Here is a 25,042-nt window from a genome sequence, read left to right on the forward strand (position 1 = left end):
GTCACCCAAGCTGACATGCCTCACCTGCAGAATTGGTTGTGTGCATCCCCTAGAACTGTGAAATCAATGACACTGAAACAGGCCGTCTCCATCTCATATGTCAAAAAGTTGTTATGCACAGAGCAGCGGTGAGGAAAATATTCTTGGAAACGGAGTAACCACAGAGACTTGGAGATCTGCATGGAGATGGAAAATCATCTCCCTTTACAGTTTTAAACGATTTTGTATGTTTTATTGTCAGTTTGTTTTTATAAGAGAAATGCTTGAAAAGTGTGTGTGTGTGTGTGTGTGTAAAAACAATAACTTGTCTGACTACCTGGCCATCAACATGAATGCCAAATCAATAGCCAAACATGTATAACGAATAGCTAAAGGTCAGGTATTAATGTGAAAAGAGACCGTGTATGAAAAGTTATTGGCCAGGTAGCCAAACAAGCTATTGTTTTACAGTCATAGTCATTCATATTGATGAACAGGTAGTTCAGTTCATTCTAAATCAAGCAGTAGTTCTTAATCCTTAAGGGAAATACGTCAGTATATTACAGATATGTCAAGAAACTGCTTGAATACAGCAACAAATTACATTTACTTTGTTACTGTCCACCACTAGTTTCTACTTCATAGAAACATAGCAATGTAGCAGCAAAGGCAAAAGTCCACCATGTGACTGCAAGTCCAAAATCTTTATTCCTCCATTCCTGACTGAGAAATGCAATGAAGTACTGCTGCCTCTTTTACATCCCTGAATGCATTGTTGCTGATCATGTTGTAGAAATGGAGTAAGAAGTGACATAATATTACTAAATAGATTTGGGCAATGACAGCTGATAAAAACACAAATAATTAACTATTTTTATTTAAAATTAACATATGAACATTTTATTAATATATTAAATAAAAAAAAAAGATTTGATCATCTTTCAGAAGAAACAATGTCTTTTCCCAGCAAACTCTTAAATACCAGCATTAGGGATTTTATGGTGACATCACCCTAAAAACAAATAGAAAAAGAAAATAAATTTTAAAGATATTTAAATATAGTAATAAAACATTTTCCCTCAATATGTGGACAGCAGAGTCACTGCACTACAACATACTTACATTTCTGTAGATTAGTTTTCAATTATTTCCGAAATTCTTTCAATGAAATCCTTTATGGTCTATATAAGAAAACACATACATTTCATAAGAACCCATACTGACAGCAAACATAAAATTTACTTCTTTTTACACAGGTTTAAACATGTGAAAGTTCTTATTTTTGTGTGTGTTCTTATTTTCAGTGCATATATATATATATATTTCACATTTTTCACATTAATGTTCATATACTACTATCCAAATATGGAATTAAATATGAAGATGCAAAACGAGTATGAAATTTGCTCCAGAAATGTAAAAATAGACACTTCAGAAGATTAAGAGCTTTAATTAAATGATTTGTTGACTTCAGCTCAGCATTCAATACCATCATTCCATCCAATTTAATAGCCAAACTTGTAGATCTGGGCATTAACACCTCCACCTGCAACTGGGTCATGGACTTTCTGACCAACAGACCCCAGCAGGTTCGATCTGGCTCCATCTGCTCCAACACCATCACACTCAACACTGGTGTACTACAGGGCTGTGTGCTGAGCCCCTTCCTCTACTCCCTCTTCACCTCCGACTGCAGGCCTGTAAATGGATCTAACTCCATCATCAAGTTTGCAGAGGACACTACCGTGATCGGTCTCATCACCAACAATGATGAGACTGCCTACAGGGAGGAGATCCAGCACCTGGCCACATGGTGCAGTAACAATAACCTGCTCCTTAACACCTCCAAGACAAAGGAGCTTATTGTGAACTTCAGGAAGGAGACAAGAGGCACACATGACACCACCCACATCAATGGGATGGCTGTTGAGCGCGTCTCCAGTTTCAAGTTCCTGGGGATCCACATCTCGGCGGACCTGTCCTGGGCTATCAACACCTCCAGCCTAGTCAAGAAGGCTCACCAGCGCCTCTTTTTCCTGAGGACACTCAAGAAAAATCAGCTCTCCTCGGATATCCTGGTGAACTTCTACCGCTGCGCAGTAGAAAGCATCCTGACCAGCTGTGTCTCAGTCTGGTTTGGGAGCTGCTCTGTTGCAGAGCGTAAGGCACTGCAGCGGGTGGTGAAAACCGCCCAGTGCATCACAGGGACTTCACTCCCAGCCATGGAGGACATTCAAAAGAAACGCTGTCTGCGTCGAGCTTGCAGCATTCTTAAGGATTCCTCTCATCCGGCCCATAGACTGTTTACTCTTCTGCCCTCCGGCAGGCGTTTCAGGTGCCTCCGGACCAGGACCAGCAGACTAAAGAACAGCTTTTTCTCTAGAGCTGTCTCTTTACTGAACTCTGCCACTCACTGATACACTACCACATTTTCCTCACACTTTGTTATTTCTATAATGGACTGTCTACTCAAAAACTTGTGCTCACCGGAACACTGATCATTTCTCACCCCACACTTTGTTATTGCATGGACTGTTTACACAAACCTTTGCTCATTTGCACACTGCTCTTCTTTGTATTGCTGCTCATCATTATTTACCATTGTATATATACCCGTTCTCTGTTCATAGTAATAATTTATGTTCACTGTTCACATCCTTCTGTAAATCTCTGTGTATGGTAATAGGCATCTGTATATTATGTTCACAGTACACACATATATATATATATATATATATATATATATATATATATATAATTTCATCTGTATACTATTGTTCATAGTACATATATATTCATATTCATCTGTAATTATTTTCATAGTACATATATATTAATCTGTATACTACATTTATAGTACATATACATCTTAAAATTACTGTTTATAGTCTATATTATCATTCTATTTAACTATGTAAATCATGTAAAAACTGTATATCCTGCACTTGCTGTTATTGCACTCTGGTTAGACCCAAACTGCATTTCGTTGCCTTGTACTTGTACATGTGTAATGACAATAAAGTTGAATCTAATCTAATCTAATCTAATATGCAGACAATTAACAGTTTTATTCTGTTGTACTGAACCTGTTGTTTGTTTGTTTTTTTAATACCTACAGTGTCCTACGATCTTTAGAATAGTGCTTACAGTGATTTTTTTTTTGGTGAAGCTACAAATAAATGTATTACCTCTGATTCGACCTCCAGCAGCTCCAGAGCAAAATGGATAGAGTTGTATTGAAGAGCATCGTATACTGGTACTTTCCGCATTGCTATTTGAACCTTGTCTGTAAAGTTTTCAGGAATTCCTTTGTCCTTCCTGTGAACCACAAAAGCCTCGTCTCCACAGAACACATCCACATGTAATTTGAGCACTTCTGGTAGACCAGATTTGTATAGGGAACCTTCGGGATAGACTGGAAAAAAGATATGATATTTAATGTTATATAGTACTATAAATATTTTTTTGTTTTTCCATGTTTATTGTGATGCTACAGGAATGAAGAGGGCTGAGATAGATAGAAGCAGTTAAGTGTTAAATGGACACATAAACATGGAATGCAGTACAAGGGCAATAATCTCTACATTGTGATCTTATGATTAGACTTTAGGTGTTTTTTATTTTAAAAAGAAGCCTGAGATGCTGTAATGTATACACCCATATATTAAGTTAAATAAATATTAAATTGTTGTGTCATTTATATTGAACATTACATGGAGACTTAGTGATTTACGTGTAAAGAGAATGATATTCTGGACTTCATTGCAGTAAACGCCAGCCTGGTAGTATCCTAGACTGGATCCATCGTTACTGTTAGCTCCTTTCACCAGGAACAGGTCTCCGAGTTTTGCTTCTTCCGTTAATTTCTCGTTATAGCCTTTGACAGTGGTGAAACCTTTTGGTGCACAGCCGAGTGCAATCAAAAACTTGTCCTACAAAAGAATTTACCCACCACAGGGAATATTTTCAGCTAAAAGCATAAAACTGTGACTAAGGATTGTGCATTAAAACAAACATTCATAATATGTCTAATCATGTCTAATTATTTTTCAAATTACATATTTATTTAAACAAATCCTGCTTCAGATACATAAACAACTACAGCAATAAAATGTTAATAAAAGCTAGCTGGCCCAAAATAGCATCAACATTTTTCTGTCCTCTGATTGGTTGGTCAGAGGAAAACTGTTACAGTTCAACTGGCAAAACACGTCTGTAGCGATCTGCACACATTAATACATCAGAGTTAGACTTTTTTTTTTACACCCACAATGGCTGATGGAGGAAGATAAATTGATTTGGTCACAGACGTTCTTTTTTTATTCCATTAAAAAAAAAGCTAGTCACCCAACCCTGAAGCTAGCTAGCTTGTCTCATCCCGGGAAAGGGTTTGTTCGTTGCAAATTAGGAGTATGCATTATGAGTATGCATCTCTGGAGAGTGTTGTATTTTATTTACGTTTTTAATGTTTTTGTCATGTTATTAGACAAACATTGATTTTAAACTGTTCCAGATGATATTGGTGGTACGGTTGCGGTTTTAGGGTAGATGTTTGGCGCTTGCTTTAGTAAAATGTTTTTTTATTTTTTTTTAATAGTATTGATGGTCTCTAGAATTGCAACATGATAGTGGTGGTATTAAGAGGTGTATTAAGTCAGGTAAGTCCCCACTGAAGGCCCAGGTACCAAATGCACGGCCCGTCACTGGAGTAGTGTTAACACAACAAAGAACACAGACACTCACCATTGCTGTTGTTCAACACCTTCACTGTAGAATCTGTAGGAATATTAGTTATGTTGTAAATGAGATTCAAAGTATGTTTTGATTATCGACAGCAACATCTTATTACAGACAATATGAACACAATGATGTATTTAAAGTACACTTAAGTAAAAACTGTATAATTTACCTTAAAATTTAGTAACGTTGTTTTGCTTCCTCTTTCAGGTAACTGAAAAGGAAAACAGGAAGTAAATGCACTGAAGTTTTCATGTAGGAGTAACACATCAAAATGTAACTGCTGGCAAAACCCACATCCTCTTATTATGCTGCTACTACCAAGAACAACAGAGGTAATAAAATGACCATTAACCATTTTCTTTGTTACTAAGGGTCACATACATGAAATTGCAGAATACAAGTCCGATGCAGTAAATAATTCACAAAGAATCTCTCCCAAGGACAAGTGAGCATTTAACTGGGTTCACAATGAAGGACTGGATTTGAACTAGGCAGGTCCTACCCTTCTCTTTAAGGCCAATCTCTTCATTCTGCCATGACTGAGAAATGCTACAAAGCAGTAGCCACATAACTCACAGCAAGCTCAATAAAATGTGGTATGATTTACTATTAATTAACATTATTAAGAAACATTGAAATGTGAACTGATCGAAATTAGATTCAGATTGAGTTCACACTTGTATTCTTAAGAAACCAGGATGTGAATATTTACCTTAAAAAGCTGTAGTACTATTACAATATCATCATTAAATGCTGTTTAAAAAATTCTTATTCATACAATATCCATTTGACTATTTTTATAACATTAAATTATTAAAGGCTCTAGAAATAAATGTAAACCTAGTAAACTCCAACAAACAACACTACAGAAACACTCACCACAGATGTTATTAAATACCTATTAATATACTATTAAAATCGTATTCTTTTTACACTGAAGGTTAATTATTTAAACAAACTTTAAGCTCTATGATGTTAATCATTTAAAATATTGCAAAAGTATAATGATGTAGTCCATTAAACTTTGTATAATATTCCATGTTTTCTTAAGGCATTAAACGGTAAGAAAAAAGTAATTTATGCTTAGTGTTTTAATGCATAATTCTACTATTGTGACATTCTTAATGTCTTTATTTAAATAACAATTCTTGAGCTCTCGATTGCCCGAATTTGCTTTCCAGCAGTACCATTAGAGAGATATTGTCCATTCCTATCCATCCTAATTCCTGAATTAACTGAAATCTGTCTCTTTCATATGCAGGACATTTATCTAATATGTGCCTCACTGTTTCCAATTCCCCACACTTCTCACATACACACAATTCATGCTTTCCGATTCTAAAGAGACTATGATTTAATGCAGTATGTCCAATTCTTAATCTTGTGATGACGACATCCTTCCTTCTATTTCCCAAACTTTTCCTATCGCTCCCAACTTTCTCTTGTATCTGAAAGAGATGTCTTTCTTCAGTCCCACTATTCCATAATTCCTGCCATCTTTTACATACTTCAGATGAAATCACTGCCTTGAATTCAGCTCTACTGAAAGCTACCTTAATGTCTATCTGAGAATGATTCAATGCTTTCTTTGCTAGCAGGTCCACCGTTTCATTTCCATCCACACCAACATGGGCAGGTACCCAAAGGAAATTTACCTCCATTCTCAGCCGCCTTATTCTAAACAAACTCTGAAAATTTCTAATATTAAGTCTTGCCTTGATTCAGATTTAAACTAGTGAGGGCTGCCATTGAGTCACTACAAATCACAGTTCTTTCTGGTTTGACTTCTTCGATCCACTGTAGGGCTAGTATGATTGCCAAAAGTTCGGAGGCAAAAACTGACACTTGATCTGAAAGTCTTTTTGCAATCTTTGTTTCAAGAGCAGGGATATATACTGCTGCTGCAGTCCTTTCAGATTCTGAATCTTTAGATACGTCTGTAAATACCTGTAGTGAATCGTAATACTCTCGTGTAATGTACTACCGAACTAATAATTCAATTGGCATATTCATCCCCGGATTACTCAATATTTTCTTAACTTGTAAATCTATCACTGGGTTATGAAACAACCACGGTGGAATTGCTGGTAGAGTAACAGATGGAGCAATTTCTAACTTGTTTACATCTTTCCTTACTATCCAACCAAAGCTTGTTTTTTCGCTGTACTCATATTCCCAACAATCTGGGTGATTTTCCAGATGATCCTTTACACCATACCAATACCTTAGTCTCAGCTGAAGCCTGCGCAGTTCTAGGGGCAATGCCTACTGCTCCTTAGTGTTCTGGTATTTAATACTCTTGCTGACGCACTGTGATGTCAGAGGTAACTTCATGAGTGGTAAACTGTGTATCTGCCTCTAGTGGTGAAGCGTGGAAATACAACTAAATGGTAATCCTTTTCTACACTGCCGAATATCCATGGCATATTTGTCCCTAAATCCAAGTATAAAATCTGTCGGTTTAATCTTAGTGTCCTCCATATCAGCTATCTCTGGTAGATTAATAAGACGGGTAAGAGGCCGTGTGTATAGTCGAACCTTTAACGTAGAACTCTGCAGATCTTACCTGTCCATGTGCTCCAGGAAATGTCTTAATCACTCTCCCAATCAACCAAAGGGTAGCTGGGGATCGACCATCATAACAACAGAACCAACTGCAAGGGTTTTAGTGTCTGCATGCCATTATCTGGAGATTAGGTAAGTGTGGAGTTAAAAGGACAATTTTAAGTGAGTTTAAAAGTTATTTTGGTTGCCTAAAAAAATAACGGGAATCCTGAATGCCGAACTGATAACATTTGAGGAAACGGTTTATGAAAGAGCACCGGAAACAGCCGAAGTCACGCCAGAGGGTTGGTGAGCTTGTGATTTGCGCGACTGAATATGAGCATGACTACAGAGTTACGGAAGGATGAGGACATTGTGAACCGGAAAGCATGTCAATGATCGGTCAACTCAGGACGCTAATGGTAGGATGGAGGTGCGTTGGAAAAAGTTTAATGCAACTTATGTGCTAGTAAGACTGTTTGAACTGTTAGACTGTTTGGTAATTAAAATAATCATGTCGGTGTATTTAAAGTGTACAAATTGTGTATATTTAAGTTAATGCACAGGATGAGATTTGTTTGTAATTATGTATATCTTTCTGTTTTCTTTGCAGGTTTTAACCCAACCTAACTGAAGCTAACCTAACCGAAGCAAACCTAATCTAACCGAAGCTAACCTAACCAAAGCTAACCCAACTGAAGCTAAGCTAAGCTAACCCAAGCTAAACAAACCTAAGCTAACCTAAGCTAAACTAAATGAAGTTGGATGGAATTAAGCTAAGCTAAACTTCTGCGCTAGGTGATCTTTTGTGATGTTTGTGGAGTCTGAAGCGTGCTGGAGGGATATCAGCCATTTTAGGGGTCTCAGATTTAGCCTTCCACTTACGACATTTCATGCAGTTATGTTGGGATTTTTTTAATTGTCTCACGACTTCTGGAAGTGAGGCAATCCACACACTTCTCATTTCAGCAAATATTCGTTCCGGTCCTGGTTGACACAGCTTGCTATCATATTTCTGAATGAGTAGTTTGGTGTCTTGATGATGAGGATCTAGAATAATGCGGTGAACTGTCGGGAGTTCCAAGCCTGGAAAACCTGGTAATCTAGATTGATTTAAATCACTTTGACGGTATTGAACTGTGGCTTCATCAAGGTCTTTCCAAGAACTCTACTCACTGGGATCTAAGGAATTTGATGTTTGTGTGACACTGCAGAATACACTGGCTCTCCCTCCCACTTATTCTTGAGGATGGAAAAATTGGCTTTAAAGGAATGCCTTTTAGGTGTTGGTATCTCTGCTGGAGTGTTGCAATGGGATAATAGTGCTCCGTACTTACCTTATAACACCTATTGTGCCTGTACGCCTAGAACCCCATGGAGGTCCAGCAGCTATCAGAACTAGACTAGGTTGTACTGAAATTGACTAACTTGAAATTTTCTTCCTCAACAGGTGCAAACTTGTGAGATATCCATCAGTAAGAGCCAAAGCTTCACTGAAATGTATCAGTGAGTCAACATTAACTAGGAAGTATTACTGGACAGAGAGAGTCAGAAAAAAAAGAGAAGAGCTGGAAGAAAGAAGGACGGGTTGAGATGAAAGGGAGAGGTGAGAAACATGTACATCAGAGGGGTCCCACACTGTAAATCATTTCCCAAGAGCACATTGAAGCATGCTGGACTTCTCCTGTCAAATCAAGTCATTCTGTTCTGTAAGACAGCAAGAGAGAAGCAAGAGAGCTAGAGGAAAAACAGCAAGAGATCAAGGAAGGTTGCTGCATTGTCACATGACTCTCATTCATTTTCATTTCTCTCTTTCTGCCTCTGCCTCTCAATATTATGCCGTTTCTCTTCAGTCATGTGACCTGTGTATTCATGCATTGTGCTTTATTTCTGAAAAGTTCTGAAACTTCACTCCACCGGATGATTTACTACTTAAAGTTATAGCTACAAAAATGGGGCGAATAGTAAATGGACACGTGTAACTGTCTAAGAGTGATACACTGGTGACAAAGCTGCTCGCTCTATCGCTCTATCTATCGCTCCATCCATCTATCCATCTATGATTATTGCACAGGTGTGCCTTAGGCTGGCCACAATAAAAGGCCACTCTAAAATGTGCAGTTTTACTTTTTTGTGTATTGTGGGTTCCGGAGGGTCCAGGGTGTATCTGGAAACCAGAAAGTATCAGGTGTGACCACCATTTGCCTCACGCATTTTGCCCTGTACAGTGAAAACCTATCCAAAGTGAGAGATGCCATAGAATGTAAGCATTTGCCCACTCAAGTTAAACTGCAGTCAAGTCGAGACCCCGATGAGGATGACGAACATGTAGATGAGCTTCCCTGAGACGGTTTCTGACAGTTTGAGAAGAAATTCTTTGGTTATGCAAATTGATTGTTGCAGCATCTGTCCAGGTGGCTGGTCTCAGACACTCTTGGAGGTAAAGATGCTGGATGTGGAGGTCCTTGGATGGAGAGGGCAGCTGAACAGATGTCTTCCTCTCCTCAAATTAAAGAGATCTCAGATCAGAAAGTTTAATGTTTTGTTGCATGGCAGTTCTCGGGGTCTGACCTCATGGAAAGATCTGACTATCCTTACAACTTCCTTAATAATTAATGAGGAACAGGAAATGGCAGCACTGGAGAGCAAAAATCTGTAAAGCCCTGGGCAGGTTTAGATTCAGCATGTGAGCACATGTCTTACATATAATAAAGAAAACATTTATTCATCTATTCATTTTCTCCCGCTTATCCGTAATTCAGGTCGCAGGGGCAGCAGTCTAAGCAGGCATGCTGCCCAATCTTCACAGCACCGTCCCTTACAGTCCCTCCTGCAGGTGGTGAGCCCACGGGAAGGCGCCACGTCACTACGACGTCACGGACCTTGATATTTCCCTCTTAAGGGACCCCCGGAGCATAGAGGGTTAAGGGCCTTGCTCAAGGGCCCAAGAGTGGCAGCCTGGCGATACCGGGGCTCGAACCCCCGACCTTCCGATCGGCAACCCAGCGCCTTAACCACTGGAGCCACCACTCCCCTAAAATTATAATTTATATATATATATATATATATATATATATATATATATATATATATATATATATATATATATATATATATATATATATATATATATATATAACATTTATAATTATTGTAATGTTTAATAAAAATTTAATATTTCAAATTTTGTTGTTTTGTTTCTTCATTTAAATCTTAACTAAAAATTAAAATTGGAATGCAGCCTTATAACATCTACTGTTTAAATAAAACTTTTACACACCTCAGTTAGTTAAAAACATCAGAAATCACACTTTCACAATCCATTCAGTTTTGTTTGATTCATTAATTTCTACTCTGTAGATTCAGTTCAAGTCACTCGGTTCAAAATATTTCGGTTTAATAAATTCATTTAAAAATAATAAGGTCCAGAAGAGTCGGTTCACTGGTTTCGGTTCAATTGAGTCTGAATCGATAGATTCATTTCTAGTTCAATAACAGAACAAATAGCATTCGTAAAGTTCAGAGTCTGATTTGAGGTTTGAACAAGTTTAAATATAAATTTAATAATAACTTCATGCAGTTTCTCACCAAAAAGCCTGGATTTTATAAAAACCTTTTGACAAAATAAATGGTTTCAATGTTATTAAATCTGTATTCGTTATTTATACATTATTTATTACATAAATTTTAATCAACTTTATATAACTTCGGATTTATTTATTTATATCACAAAAATTCGGCTTAAAAATTAAACATGAACCCCCTGTATGTAAGACAGTAAACAGCTTAAATTCAAGACAGTTTAATATTATCTAGAAAAATATCTTGCTTTGTAAAAGATCAACATCACATACAACTAGACAACAAAACACCATTATTAATATTTGTACAGAATTAAGTAGAAAGAAAGTCCTGACAGGGCCACTAGAGGGCAGTGTGAGACTGACATCTGACAACCAACTGCAGTTATTATTATTATTATTATTATTATTATTATTATTATTATTATTATTATTATTATAGGTTTTTTATGGGGGTATGAATGTTCCTTGCTTTTATCAGCAAGATGAGTCCAGAACTGTTTTATAATATGTATAAGATGAGGGTGTGCTTATTTTTTTAACACCCAATTAACATCAAACCAATTATTAAGAATTTATTAATTTCATCTCTTTGGGCTTCATATATGTGTAAATCTGCATATAATAAAAATAAAAATGATTCATTATAAAACTATAAATATGTTTAAATGTAGATCTTTATGTACTAAAGCCCCTCAGTGCAATAAAGTATTACATTCTAAAGTCCAGCAAACTCGACATGGGAGTCAATTCCTTGTAGCATTTTCTTGAACTTGGTTTGCAGGAAAAAATCTGGTTTTGTTGAATTAACAGGTAAACAGATGATAACTGGATAAATAACTAATGAATAAATGCTTCATCCAGCTAATTAACATGCAAACTGATGATGAGTTCCATCACCTGCTGTATGAACCTGAACAGAATCCACATTGTATTTCTAGTTGGAGATGCTGAGATTCTCTTTTGATTAAAACAGCAGGATGAGTTACTAAAGATGAGCTTTTTCTCTCACTGAGACGTGAATTCTGTAGAACTGCTACTGCAATTTTTACATGAGATGCAATAAAATCGTCCACCTACAGAACCTACAGAAACCCAAAGTAACTTCCTGTAACTCAGCGTAACTTCCATGGAGGAGTCTCCCCCGTGTGGGTGGAGGAGGAACTGCTACAGTTTAGAGCCTGATTTGAGGTCAGATCAAGTTGAGTTCTAACAGTAAGTTTGAATGAGTTCTAACATGTAAATGGTTTATTTATTAAATTTAGTACCACCTTCATGCAGGTTCTCAGCATAAATAGTGAATTTATAAAAACTTTATAAAAAATATGTTCTCGTCTTTTTTTTTATAATTTATTACATTAATATTAATCAGCTTTATTTAACTTGAATTTCATTTATTTATATTGCACTTATACACAAAAATGTGTATGTGTATGTGTTAGTGTAACAACTGCTCTCCAACTTCTACAGCTTCACCACTACATCACTCAAATACTACTGCTGTGTGTAATCTTCTAATAAACCCTAATAGTGACATGGTGTTGTATAAATAATAGTAAATGTGAATATTCCTTTCAGATAAAAGTCATTAATGAGCATTTTAGGTGAATTTATGAACCACATCTGGCTTGAAAAGACCGGTGTCCAAATACTTTTGACCACACAGTGTGTATCAGCTGAAAAGCAGCAGCTTCGGATCAGTCGCGTTTCCACTGGGATTCAATCTGAAATATTACTTTTGATTTTTATTATATGAAATATTTTATATTATATATTTGATATTATTTGTTTGGACTTTTCTTTCCTCAGCATCACTTGGATTTTCCTCCTGTAGCTCTGAGAGACGCCGTGTTCCAGGTGGAGGATGAAGACCCTCTGCAGGGATGAAGTAAACTGTACGACCCCTGGAACGGTGAGTTTCCGAGCTTTATGGATTTTATTCTCTTTAAAACACAGAGTTTATCATTTATTATAATTATAATTATTCTTCTTCTTCTTTCGGCTTCTCCCATTAGGGGTCGCCACAGTGAATTATCCGTCACCATAACCCCCCCCCCCCCCCCCCACGTCATCTACAACTGCCTTTTTCACACCAACTACCTGCATGTCTTCCTTCACCACATCCATAAACCTCCTCCTTGGTCTTCCTCTTTTCCTCCTTCCTGGTGGCTCCGTCCTCAGCATTCTCCTACCGATATATCTCATGTCCCTGCTCTGCACGTGTCCAAACCATCTCAATCTCACCTCCCTCACCTTGTCTCCAAAACATCCTACATGCGCTGTCCGTTTAATAAACTAATTTCTAATCCTGTCCATCGTCGTCACTCCCAACAAAAACCTCAACATCTTCAGCTCTGCTACCTCCAGCTTCACCTCCTGTCTTTACTCAATGCCACTGTCTCTAATCCATACAACATCGCAGGTCTCACCACAGACCTATAAACTTTCCTGTTCACTCTCACAGATACTCTTCTATCACAAATCACTCCTGTCACTCTTCTCCACCCACTCCACCCTGCCTGCACTCTTTTCTTCACTTCTCTAACACACTCTCCATTACTTTGCACTGTTGACCCCAGGTACTCCTCCACCTTCTCCACCTCTTCTCCCTGTAACTGCACCCCTCCACTGCCCTCCCTCTCATTCACACACATGTACTCTGTCTTACTCCTACTGACTTTCATCTTTCCAGCACGTACCTCCACCTCTACAGGCTCTTCTTAACCTGCTCCCTACTCTCACCACAAATAACAATATCATCCGCAAACATCATAGTCCATGGAGACTCCTGTCTGAACTCGTCCATCAACCTGTCCATCACCACTGCAAACAGGAAAGGGCAGCTCCAGTCACGTCCCACCTCATGAAGATTATGGACCTTTGAAAAAGTAGATGCCGAACTCACAAACATCCCGAACCATCTAGAGACGTACCAGTGCCAATTGGATCCCACTACATGTGTGGAGTTTTGACATTGGACCTCCTGGAGTGTTTAAAGGCTCTGGCATGGAGAAGCTGGTGCTGGATCTGTGATGATCACAAAAGTTGAGCTTAGTAGCTCCTAGTTTTATAACCATAATGACTGTATAAGGCTGTAGAAAGAACATGGGAGATGATGGGAGAAATGTCACGACGGACAATTTCTTTATTTTACTGTCACTGTCGCACAGACTGCTGCAGCGCAAAACAACGCTACTGGGCACGGTGAATAAAGTCCGGCGTGAACTTCCTCAGCTTGCAAAAGACACTGCACAGCGAGAGGTTTTCTCCACTTCATTGCTTAGAATAGAAGTCTTCCAGCTAAGGAACTTCGTTGCCGATTCATTCAGCACAAGGAAATATTGGCACAGAGGCAGGATGCTGAAGCTGCTGCAGCTGCTGTGCCAGGGACTGTACAGACAACTCAGTGCCAGGTGAAAGAGAGCTGCAACAGCAATCGCAGCAGGTTCACCTGTGCAACATGTCAGAAATTCAGCTGTGCCAAATGGAGGGACGATGGACGCTGGGTCTGCAAACGCTGTAAAGTTTGAAACACTTTAAAATAAAACAGACTTTTGTATCCATATATTGTGAATGTGTGTCTTTTGTATAAATATGGCAGGCATTTGTGAAGGTTTCCATGTCACACACAAAGGTTCAAAATCAACTTTAAATGATGCACAGTAAAGCTCAAAGTGTCTTCTTTTTTAAAAATGTCGAAATTATGTATGTAGGACATTTTTATCAGGAACTGTTAACATTTAAATTTAGGTAGGACATTTTTAGCTGTGAGTCCAAACAGACCAAGATGGCGGCGCGTCTCTACAGATTACAGAATTTTCTTTACAGATATTTCTCCACTAACTGCAAGTTGATTCACTCAGAACAGGCCTGCACACCTCTCATATTGCCGATAAACATTACTAGACATCGGTCACAACTACAGAGAGGGACTTTCAACTTCCTCGGGAAATCGCTCGAACACCGTCTACCGCTGATCCACCTCGGCCAGCAGCGAGACCCCAGCGCCGGCACCGAGATGGTAAACAGGGAGGGGAAGCGAGGCTCCATTATGGCTAGGCTAAGGCTAAATCCACATCAACAATCTCTCCCAAGCATATACCTTGCTAATGTACGGTCTCTGGTGAACAAAATGGATGAACTGCTGCTCCGGATAACATCACACAAGCGAATTAAGGAATGTAATGTCATGATTTTTACGGATTTTCGGGGATCGCAGTGTTTTCCGGGCGGACAGGACGGCAGGGGTGGAGGTCTGTGCATTTATGTTAACAAATCAAAAAAGCTTTTGCGAATTTCTGGCCAGAACTTGTCAGGGAGCTGCTGCAGGTTTTACTGAAATGATTAGTGGAACCAATTTGCTCATGGTGAACTCTATTATGTGCAAAGAACTTGTAAACTGGAACATTTGATTGGGTTGACATGGATGGCAGTGGATTCCCCACCCAGTGGAAACCCTTCACAAAAGTCCACCTGATGTGACTGCATCAGGCCAAACCTTCTAAGTCCAAAAATCTTTATTCCTTCATTCCTGACTGAGAAATGCAAGGAAATTACTGCTGCCTCTTTTACATCCCTGAATGCATTGTTGCTGATCATGTTGTAGAAATGGAGTAAGAAGTGACATAATATTACTAAATAGATTTGGGCAATGACTGCTGATAAAAACACAAATGATTAACTGATTTTATTTAAAATTAACAAATGAACATTTTATTAATATATTAAATAAAAAAAAATTTATTTGATCATCTTTCAGAAGAAACAATGTAACTCTTAAAACTCTTAAAGAAACTCTTAAATACGAGCATTAGGTATTTTATGGTGACATCTCCCTAAAAACAAATACAAAAAGAAAATACATTTTAAAGATATTTCAATATAGTAATAAAATATTTTCCCTCAGTATGTGTACAGCAGAGTCACTGCACTACAACATACTTACATTTCTGTAGATTATTTGTCAGTTATATCCAAAATTCTTTTAATGAAATCCTTTATGGTCTATATAAGAAAACACATACATTTCATAAGAACCCATACTGACAGCAAACATATAAATAAATAAAATTTACTACTACTGAAACTGAAAGTTTTAATTTGTGTGTGTGAATTTATACATACAGTGCATATACAGTGGAATCCACTTATCTCGACCTCGGTGAACTCGCCAACCCTATTAAGTCGACGGTTTTGAAGTGGAACTGCCAAATTCTCGCTTTGTCTTAGCATTTTTTAATCGGTTATGTATTTTATTTTTTTTTATGCCGCCGAACCCTAATATCTCGAGCACAAGGGGGGGCAAATTTGCCACTTAACGTCGGTTATGTCAGGAATCCCCCTGCCACGCCCCCTTCGCTGCGCTTTCCATAGCGCGGATCTGTGGATTCTCTACACGAACTGTCTCTGCTTTCACAGAACTTGGTGGACGGCGCTCCCGGAGAGCACCACTGGATATTACTGCTTCGCTACAAGTATTGGTGGATTATCTCCTGACTATTATCAATAAACGTTGCGTTTACTTCGGCTTCCGCCTCCTTATCCGCATTACAGGTTATCTTAATCCGCATGACCAATCAATCAAATCGCGGCAACGCTGTTGTGTAAAAAAACCTCCAAAAACACGTGCATGTACATTCTCATTTATTAACGCACATCATGTACATGAAGAAATTTTAAGCACGTTAATATATTGCCGCCATTTCGCCAGGTCATTGGTTATCTCGATGCTTTTTGGCGTCCCCTAGGCTGGCAACATAACCGGGTTCCACTGTATATATATATATATATATATATATATATATATATATATATATATATATATATATATATATATATATATATATTATTTTTTTTTTTATTTTCTTTATTATTATATGATATGTAGACAATTAACAGTTTCATTCTGTTGTTCTCAACCTTTTTTTTTTTTAATACAATGTCCCACGATCATTAGAATAGTGCTTACAGTTAGTTTTTATTTTATTTTTTATTTTTGGTAAAGCTACAAATAAATGTATTACCTCTGGTTCGACCTCCAGCAGCTCCATTGCAAAATGGATACAATTGTATTCCAGTATGTGGTATACAGGTCTTCTTTTCATCGCAAGACACACTTTTTCGAAAAAGTTACCCGGAATCCCATTCTCCTTCCTGTAGACCACAAACTGGTCGTCTTCACAAAACACCTCCAGATGTAATCTTCCCACTTGTCCATTACCAACAAGGGACTGGGTGGGACATTTGTCTGATTTTGCTGGAAAAAATATATGATATTTAATGTTATATAGTATTATAAATATTTGTTTGTTTTTCTATGTTTATTGTGATGCTACAGGAATGAAGAGGGCTGAGATAGATAGAAGCAGTTAAGTGTTAAATGGACACATAAACATGGAATTCAGTACAAAGGCAATAATCTCTACATTGTGATTTTATGATTAGACTTTAGGTGTTTTTTTTATTTTAAAAAGAAGGCTGAGATGCTGTAATGTATACACCCATATATTAAGTTAAATAAATATTAAATTGTTGTGTCATTTATATTGAACATTACATGGAGACTTAGAGATTTACGTGTAAAATGGATGATGTCCTGGACCACTTCACAGCAGCAAACACCAGCATGGTAATATCCGAGGCTTGATTCCCCACTGCTGCTCGCTCTTTTGACCAGAAGAAGGTCTCCAAGCTTCAGATCTGATGTCAATTCCTGATCATGCCTTTTGATTACTGTAAACCCTTTTGGTGCACAGCCGAGGGCGATCAAAAGCTTGTCCTACAAAAAAATTTACCCACCACAAGGAATATTTTCAGTTAAAAGTGTAAAACTGTGACTAAGGATTGTGCATTAACACAAACATTCATAATGTTTGTGTCTAATCATGTCTAATAATTTTTTTAAATGTACTTTATTTTAATACATATTCATTTAAACAAATCCTGCTTTTGTCAGGGATCCACCTGCCACGCCCCCTTTGGTGGCTCTCTATGCCTCCGCTCTCCCTAGAGCTCCAGGTTTAACCAAGCACACCTGGAGCTCATCATCAATCATGCCTCCACTCTCTCTGGAGCTCCAGGCCTAATCACGCACACCTGAAGCTCCACATTCACTCCCACTCCCTGTTCGTTATTGTATGTGTTGGACTGTTCGTGCTATCTATGTTCACGTGTGCAGGTCTTCACACAGAACTCTACTTGTCCGTTCCATCCGGACTCCACAATCCCATACCGGCTGCGCTTCACCTCCCCGTGCATCTCGGGGCAGCTAGCGCACCTCGGACTCTCTCAACCGTAGGACTGCCGTGTGCTTGTGCTTGTGTGGGTGTGTGTGTGCATCTGTGTGTGTGTGCTCGTGTCTCTCTCTCTCCCTTACCCTTGCATTAAAACCCAAGTGAGCTGTACTCCGGCTTCCGCCTTCTGTTTGGCTCGCACCCTGACAGAATAACAAACCTCCTGAAAAGGATTGTGTTTTAAAAAATATATTTTTTTTTTTAAGAAGAAAGGAATATGATCGGGTTGCTGGCGTGGTCCCGGCGCGATCTAAACCTTGGATAGAGGATTCGCTGTGCCATGATGAAGCGACGGCCAAGCTCCACCTCTGGAAACACCCGGAAGCACGCAGCTGATTCATCCTCGCCGGCTCGGGAACGTGCAAGCAAGGCCGCGCCACGCCCCCTGCAGGTCTTATGGAATTCCTGGCTCGCTTTTCCGGCGATATGTGCAGAGTGGAGCGTTTTTATATGGAGCGTGGGTGAATATATGAGTTTCTATCCCTCCTCTTACACCACCGAAACAGCTAAAATAACGCTTCATATCTCCATCTTGTCTGGAGACTCTCTCTCTCTCTCGCCAGTAAGATGTGGAGCGCATTCGGAGGGGATTTCCGCTCCGCAGCTCTGCCCCAGGACCCCCACGAGAGCGCAGCTCTGCCCCAGGACCTCCACGAGAGCTCAGCTCTGCCCCGGGACCTCCACAAGAGCTCAGATTTGCCCCGGGACCTCCTCGAGAGCTCAGTTCCGCTCCAGGACCTCCAGGAGAGCTCCTTTCCGCCCCAGGACCTCCAGGAGAGCTCAGCTCCATTCCAGGACCTCCAGGAGAGCTCAGCTCTGCTCCAGGTCTCCACAGAAAGCTCCTCTCTGTCACAGAGCATCTCCGAGAGCTCCTCTCAGCTCCAGCATGTGCCCGGGAGCTCCTCTCAGCTCCAGCATGCCTCAGAGAGCTCCTTTCAGCTCCAGCATGTCCCCGAGAGCTCCACTCAGCTCCAGCATGTCCCCGAGAGCTCCTCTCAGCTCCAGCATGTCCCCGAGAGCTTCTCTCCGCTCCAGCATGTCCCCGAGAGCTCCTCTCGGCTCCAGCATGTCCCCGAGAGCTCCTCTCCGCTCCAGCATGTCCCCGAGAGCTCCTTTCAGCTCCAGCATGTCCCCGAGAGCTCCACTCAGCTCCAGCATGTCCCCGAGAGCTCCTCTCAGCTCCAGCATGTCCCCGAGAGCTTCTCTCCGCTCCAGCATGTCCCCGAGAGCTCCTCTCAGCTTCAGCATGTCCCCAGGAGCTCCTCTCAGCTCCAGCATGTCTCTAAGAGCTCCTCTCAGCTCCAAGGTATCCAGGCGAGCTTAGTTCCGATCCAAGGACTCCAGGCGAGCTCAGTTTCACTCCAGGACCTCCAGGACAGCTCCGTTCGGCCCGGAGCTCCCCAGAACACTCAGCTCAGCCCGAAGGTTGCAAAAGGGCCGCCGTGCTGCCGCCTGGCCGCGAATGGAACGTCGTGCCGCCACCTGGTCGCGAAAGGAACGTTGTGCCACCGCCTGGCCGCAAAAGGGGCGTTGAACAGCTGCCTGCTCGCAAGAGGGTCGTCACACCGCCGCCTGGTTGCAAGAAGGAGGTCATATCGCCTCCGACCGCATATGAAGGTGGCATGGTAACCCACGGTTCCTCGGACAGCCCCAGGTCGCTTCCAGAGCCATCCGGCAGTGAAGTCGCGGCCCCAGGCTCTTCTGAGAGTGACACTACAGCCCCAAGCTCTTCCAATGGCGACGTCTCGCCTCAGGGCTCCTTTCCGCTCCACAGGGTCTCCGAGAGCTCCTCTCCGCTCCACAGGGTCTTCGAGAGCTTCTTTCCGCTCCACAGAGTCTCCGAGAGCTCCTCTTCGCTCCGCAGAGTCTCCGAGAGCTCCAGGTTTCGCCTCTGAGCTTCTCCGATGGCGACGTCATGCCTCCGAGCTTCCCCAAATGGCGATGTTTTGCCAAAGAGCTTCTCCGTAAGTGACGTCTCGCCTCTGTGCTCCTCCGATGGCGACGTCACGCCTCTGTGCTCCTCCAAAGGCGACGTCTCGCCCCCGAGCTTCTCCGTCAGTGACGTCTCGCCCCCGAGCTTCTCCGTCGGCGACGTCTTGCTCTTGGGCACCCCTGAAGGCGACGTATCGCTCCCGAGCTCCCCGGAGGGCCACGTCTCGCTCCCGAGCTCCCCTGAAGGCGACGTCTCGCTCCCGAGCTCCCCTCAAAGCAAAGTCTCGTTTCTGAGCTCCCCTAAAGGCGACGTCTCGTCTAAAGGCTCCTCCGATGGCGTTGTCTCGCCTCCGAACTTCTCTGGAGGTGACATCCCGCTCCTAAGCTCCTCCGACGAAGACGTCTCAGCCTCTAGTCTCCCAAAAGGTGAAGCCACAGCTCCTGGACCGTCTGAAAGCGAAGACATGCCTCAGCGTCCCTCTTCAGGAGACGTCTCTCCTCTGGGTTCCTCTCCGGATGAAGCCACACCTCCGAGTTCCTCTGAAGGCGTCGTCATTGCTCACAGACCCGGCGAAGGTGTCACTGCATCCCTCATCTCCGCCGTGGGCATAGCTCGGCCTCTGGACACCACCGAGGAGGAACGTCTGCTCCCGATCTCCACCAAGTGCATTACACGGTCTCCGATTTCCACTGTGGACGTAGCTCCGCTTCTGACCTCCGTGGTAGGCACCCCTTCCGTCCAGATCTCCGCCGAAGACGTCGCTCCATTCCGGGTCTCCGGGAAAACCATTGTTGCACTCCTGTCCTCCGTGCTGGACATCGCTCCGCTTCAGACCTTCCCAGTGGGCATCAATCCGCCCCTGATTGCCGGCGAGTGCGTCACTCGGTCTCTGGTCTCTGCCGTGGAGGTCGCTTAGCCTCTGGACTCCGCTGCAGGCGCAGCTTAGTCCCTGTCCTATGCCGGAGCCATCTCTCCGCCTCCGGCCTCCGCTGAAGACGTCTCTCCGTCTCCAGTCTCTGCTGCAGGCGGTTCTGACCGGGTCCCTTTCGACCCTGGACGGACACCAGGGTAATGTCAGGGATCCACCTGCCACGCCCCCTTTGGTGGCTCTCTATGCCTTCGCTCTCCCTAGAGCTCCAGGTTTAACCAGGCACACCTGGAGCTCATCATCAATCATGCCTCCACTCTCTCTGGAGCCTAATCACGCACACCTGAAGCTCCTCATCACTCCACCCTGCTTCTATATAAGCTCCACATTCACTCCCACTCCCCGTTTGTTATTGTATGTGTTGGACTGTTCGTGCTATCTATGTTCACGTGCGCAGGTCTTCACACAGATCTCTACTTGTCCGTTCCATGCGGACTCCACAATCCCATACCGGCTGCGCTTCACCTCCCCGTGCATCTCAGGTCAGCTAGCGCACCTCGGACTCTCTCAACCGTAGGACTGCCGTGTGCTTGTGCTTGTGCGTGTGTGTGTGTGCGCACGCGTCTGTGTGTGTGTGCTCGTGTCTCTCTCTCTCCCTCACACTTGCATTAAAACCCAAGCGAGCTGTACCCCGGCTTCCGCCTTCTGTTTCGCTCGCACCCTGACAGCTTTAGATACGTAAACAACTACAGCAATAAAATGTTAGTACAGAATGCTACATTATAGCTTTTATTATCTTCTTAACATCAATAAAACAAAGTTAATTTTTATACTGAATTTGAATTGAGTCTGAATTACTAGTTACTGCCAGTCTATTTGTGTGAGTTTGTGGTTTCAGGGGCTGCTGTAACTATAAAGACAGGGTTTGGTGAGTTTCCACACAACACACAATCATTTACATGGCCATAGTTTTTGCAGATTATAAACATTGTTGCAATTTTTGACCCTTAATAATATAATATAATAATACAATTTAATTTAATTCATTTTAGTTTTTAAACTGATTTGTCTAAATTAAATCATGTATTTTTAATATATAAATATATGTGTAATAGAGTATTTGGAAATGTATTTATATTAAACAATTTAAAAGTTTTATATCAGCCAGGATAAAAATAATAATCTACAATGGTTGTACCTCACTCTTTTGGCTGCACTGCTTCTAGTATGTGAATGTTAGATTTTTTTTTCTATTTGCTGCCATGTCAATCTAATCTGCCTTAAGAATCAGTAGTGCTGATGTGGCATAACACGTCTATAGCGATCTGCACACATTAATACATCAGTTAGACTGATGTAGGAAGAGAAATTGATTTGGTCTTGGACGTTCTTAAAAATCCATTTTCAAAAAAAGCTAGGTCACCCAACCCTAAAACTAGCTAGCTTGTCCACTGTCTTACAGCCTCTGAAGAGCGTTACAAATTATGAGTATGCCTTATAAGTCTGCATCTCTGAAGAGTAAGTTGTATTTTATTTACCTTTTTAATGTTTTTGTCATGTTATTAGACAAATATTGTTTCTAAACTGCTCCAGATGATGTAGGTGGCACAGATGCAGTTGGAGTGTAAAGGTTTGGAGCTTGCTTTAGTATAAATTGTTATTCACCCTCCATATGTGAAATGTATCTCTCTCTGTAATGCAATGCGTTGTTATATTGTGTTTTTGTATAGTATTGATGGTCTCTATAATTGCGACATGATAGTGGTGGTATTAAGAAGTGTCATTCGGGAAACGGAGGCGGAAGCCGGAGTAACAGCAAACGAAACTTGATTAAACAAAAGGCAGGAAATATACACACAGGTAGCGCAGCTGTATATTCCTGTGAACGAAAACGGCAGTTCGTATAAAGAAATCCACAATATAGCGCTGGGAAAAGCGCGGCGCTGGCAGCAGCAGAGTGATGCGGTGCCGACAGCGTGACGTGCGGAGAACATGAATACCTGCATTCGCAGGGATAATCCAGAGATCAGAGTCCGGGGAAAAGGAAAATATCATCCCTGGTGAGCCTGGGAAGAGGCGCAGTCCACGCGAAGTAAGAGAGAGTGTTCGAGGCGAACGATACGTAGCGGGGATGAGCATACGCGAATACACAGGAACCTACGTGGACGGGCATGAACATGCAATAACGGACAGGGAGTGTGGGTGAGTGAGCGGTTTATATTGGAGCTGGGAGTGAGTGAATAACAAGCTCCAGCTGTGCGTGATTCGGGCTGAGAGCTTGGGAGCACGAGGAGGCAATGACAGCCACCGAAGGGGGCGTGGCAGGTGGATTCCTGACAAGAGGTGTATTAAGTCAGGTAAGTCCACACTAAAGTCCCAGGTACCAAATGCACGACCTGTCACTGGAGTAGCGTTAACACAACAAAGAACACAGACACTCACCATTGCTGTCTTCTAACACGTTTACTGTAGAATCTATGAGGAAATATTAATTATGTTGTAAATTACATTAGAAGTATGTTTTAAATACCAACCTACAGTAACATCTCAATACAAACAGCAACATCTCATTACAAACAATATGAACACAATGATGAATTTAAAGTACGCTTAAGTAAAAACAGTATACTTTACCTTAAAATGTAGGTTTCTGCAAAAGCTGAAAAAATGTAGGTTTCTGCAAAAACTGAAAAGGAAAACAGGAAGTAAATGCACTGAAGTTTTCATGTAGGAGTAACACATCAAAATGTAACTGCTAGCAAAACCCACATCCTCTCCTTATGCTGCTACTACCAAGAACAACAGAGGTAGTAAAATGACCATTAGCCTTTTTTTTTTTGTTATTAAGGGTCACAGACATGAAATTGCAGAATACAAGTCCGATGCAGTAAATAATTCACAAAGAATCTCTCCCAAGGACAAGTGAGCATTTAACTGGGTTGACAATGAAGTACTGGATTTGAACTAGGCAGGTCCTACCCTTCTCTTTAAGGCCAATCTCTTCATTCTGCCATGACTGAAAAATGCTACAAAGCAGTAGCCACATAACTCACAGCAAGCTCAATAAAATGTGGTATGATTTACTATTGATTAACATTATTAAGAAACATTGAAATGTGAACTGATCGAAATTAGATTCAGATTGAGTTCACACTTGTATTCTTAAGAAACCAGGATGTGAATATTTACCTTAAAAAGCTGTAGTACTATTACAATATCATCATTAAATGCTGTTTAAAAAATTCTTCAGAAAAAAGTAATGTATGCTTAGTGTTTTATTGCATAATTTTATGTTATTAATGTCTTTATATTGATTAAAATTCTGTCTTTTTTGTAATAAACGTGTTGAGTGTATTTTGTATTACTACTAAAAAATGTGGAAACCGATTGCACAAACAAGTCTCCAAAGCTTAAACTAGAAGACTACACCCATGTTAAGAAAAATAGTATTTAGCAGGTTAGTGTTACCAAATATAGCACTGTTAATATATTAATAATATATTAATATTAATGCAGTAATATTATCAGGAGTCACCAACATGGCACCAGGTAGTCCACAATGACCACATGAGTCACCCGCAGGCCTTTTCTAAAAATAGCTGTTTCCTACCTTGTTAAATCATTGTTGATAATTATTGTGAGAAATCATTAACATGTTCAGTGTCTTCACATAGATGAATATCATTAATTATTAATAACATATAATTAAAGGTTAATTGAGCAAATTGGTTATTTCAGAAGTGTGTATCAAACTGGTAGGCTTTCACATTAATCACATTAAAAGTAAACTAATCTTATTTAGGAAAAAAAACTATCTTGTCTGTCTGTCATCTCTTCACACCAGTCAGTATCAGGTGTGACCACCATTTGCCTCACGCATTTTATCCTGTACAGTAAAAACCTCTTCAAAGTGACAGACACCATCAAATGTGAGCATGTGCCCACTCAAGTCGAACTGCAGTCAGGTTGAAACCCCGATGAGGATGATTAGCATGCAGATGGGCTTCCCTTTCTGACAGTTTGAGCAGAAATTCTTTGGTTATGCAAACCGATAGTTGCAGCATCTGTCCGGGTGTCTGGTCTCAGACAATGTTGGAGGTGAAGA

General features: G+C 40.9%; 2 protein-coding genes across 4 annotated transcripts in view; both read right to left on the bottom strand.

The window, feature by feature from the left end:
* The window catches only part of LOC310724457 (little elongation complex subunit 1-like), an 80,395-nt gene that overhangs the window by 13,946 nt on the left and 41,407 nt on the right, over positions 1-25,042 (bottom strand). The window lies entirely within an intron of this gene.
* On the bottom strand, positions 678-24,161 carry LOC310725119 (uncharacterized protein). Of its 3 annotated transcripts, XM_083539757.1 has the most exons (6): positions 4,889-4,969; positions 4,723-4,755; positions 3,713-3,911; positions 3,168-3,394; positions 1,102-1,160; positions 678-991 (listed from the first exon to the last, which is right to left on the bottom strand). In XM_083539757.1, the coding sequence occupies exons 2-5, from the start codon at positions 4,723-4,725 to the stop codon at positions 1,113-1,115; spliced, it is 477 nt and encodes a 158-aa protein (XP_083395883.1). In that variant the 5' UTR covers positions 4,726-4,755; positions 4,889-4,969; the 3' UTR covers positions 678-991; positions 1,102-1,112. The 3 variants fall into 3 exon arrangements, with proteins under 3 accessions (XP_083395883.1, XP_083395882.1, XP_083395884.1); XM_083539756.1 differs by having other exon boundaries at positions 678-1,160; XM_083539758.1 differs by lacking the exons at positions 4,723-4,755; positions 4,889-4,969 and adding an exon at positions 23,380-24,161 and having other exon boundaries at positions 678-1,160.

The sequence above is a fragment of the Silurus aristotelis genome (genome assembly GCF_946808225.1).
Source record: "Silurus aristotelis genome assembly, chromosome: 1".
Lineage (NCBI taxonomy): Eukaryota > Metazoa > Chordata > Actinopteri > Siluriformes > Siluridae > Silurus > Silurus aristotelis.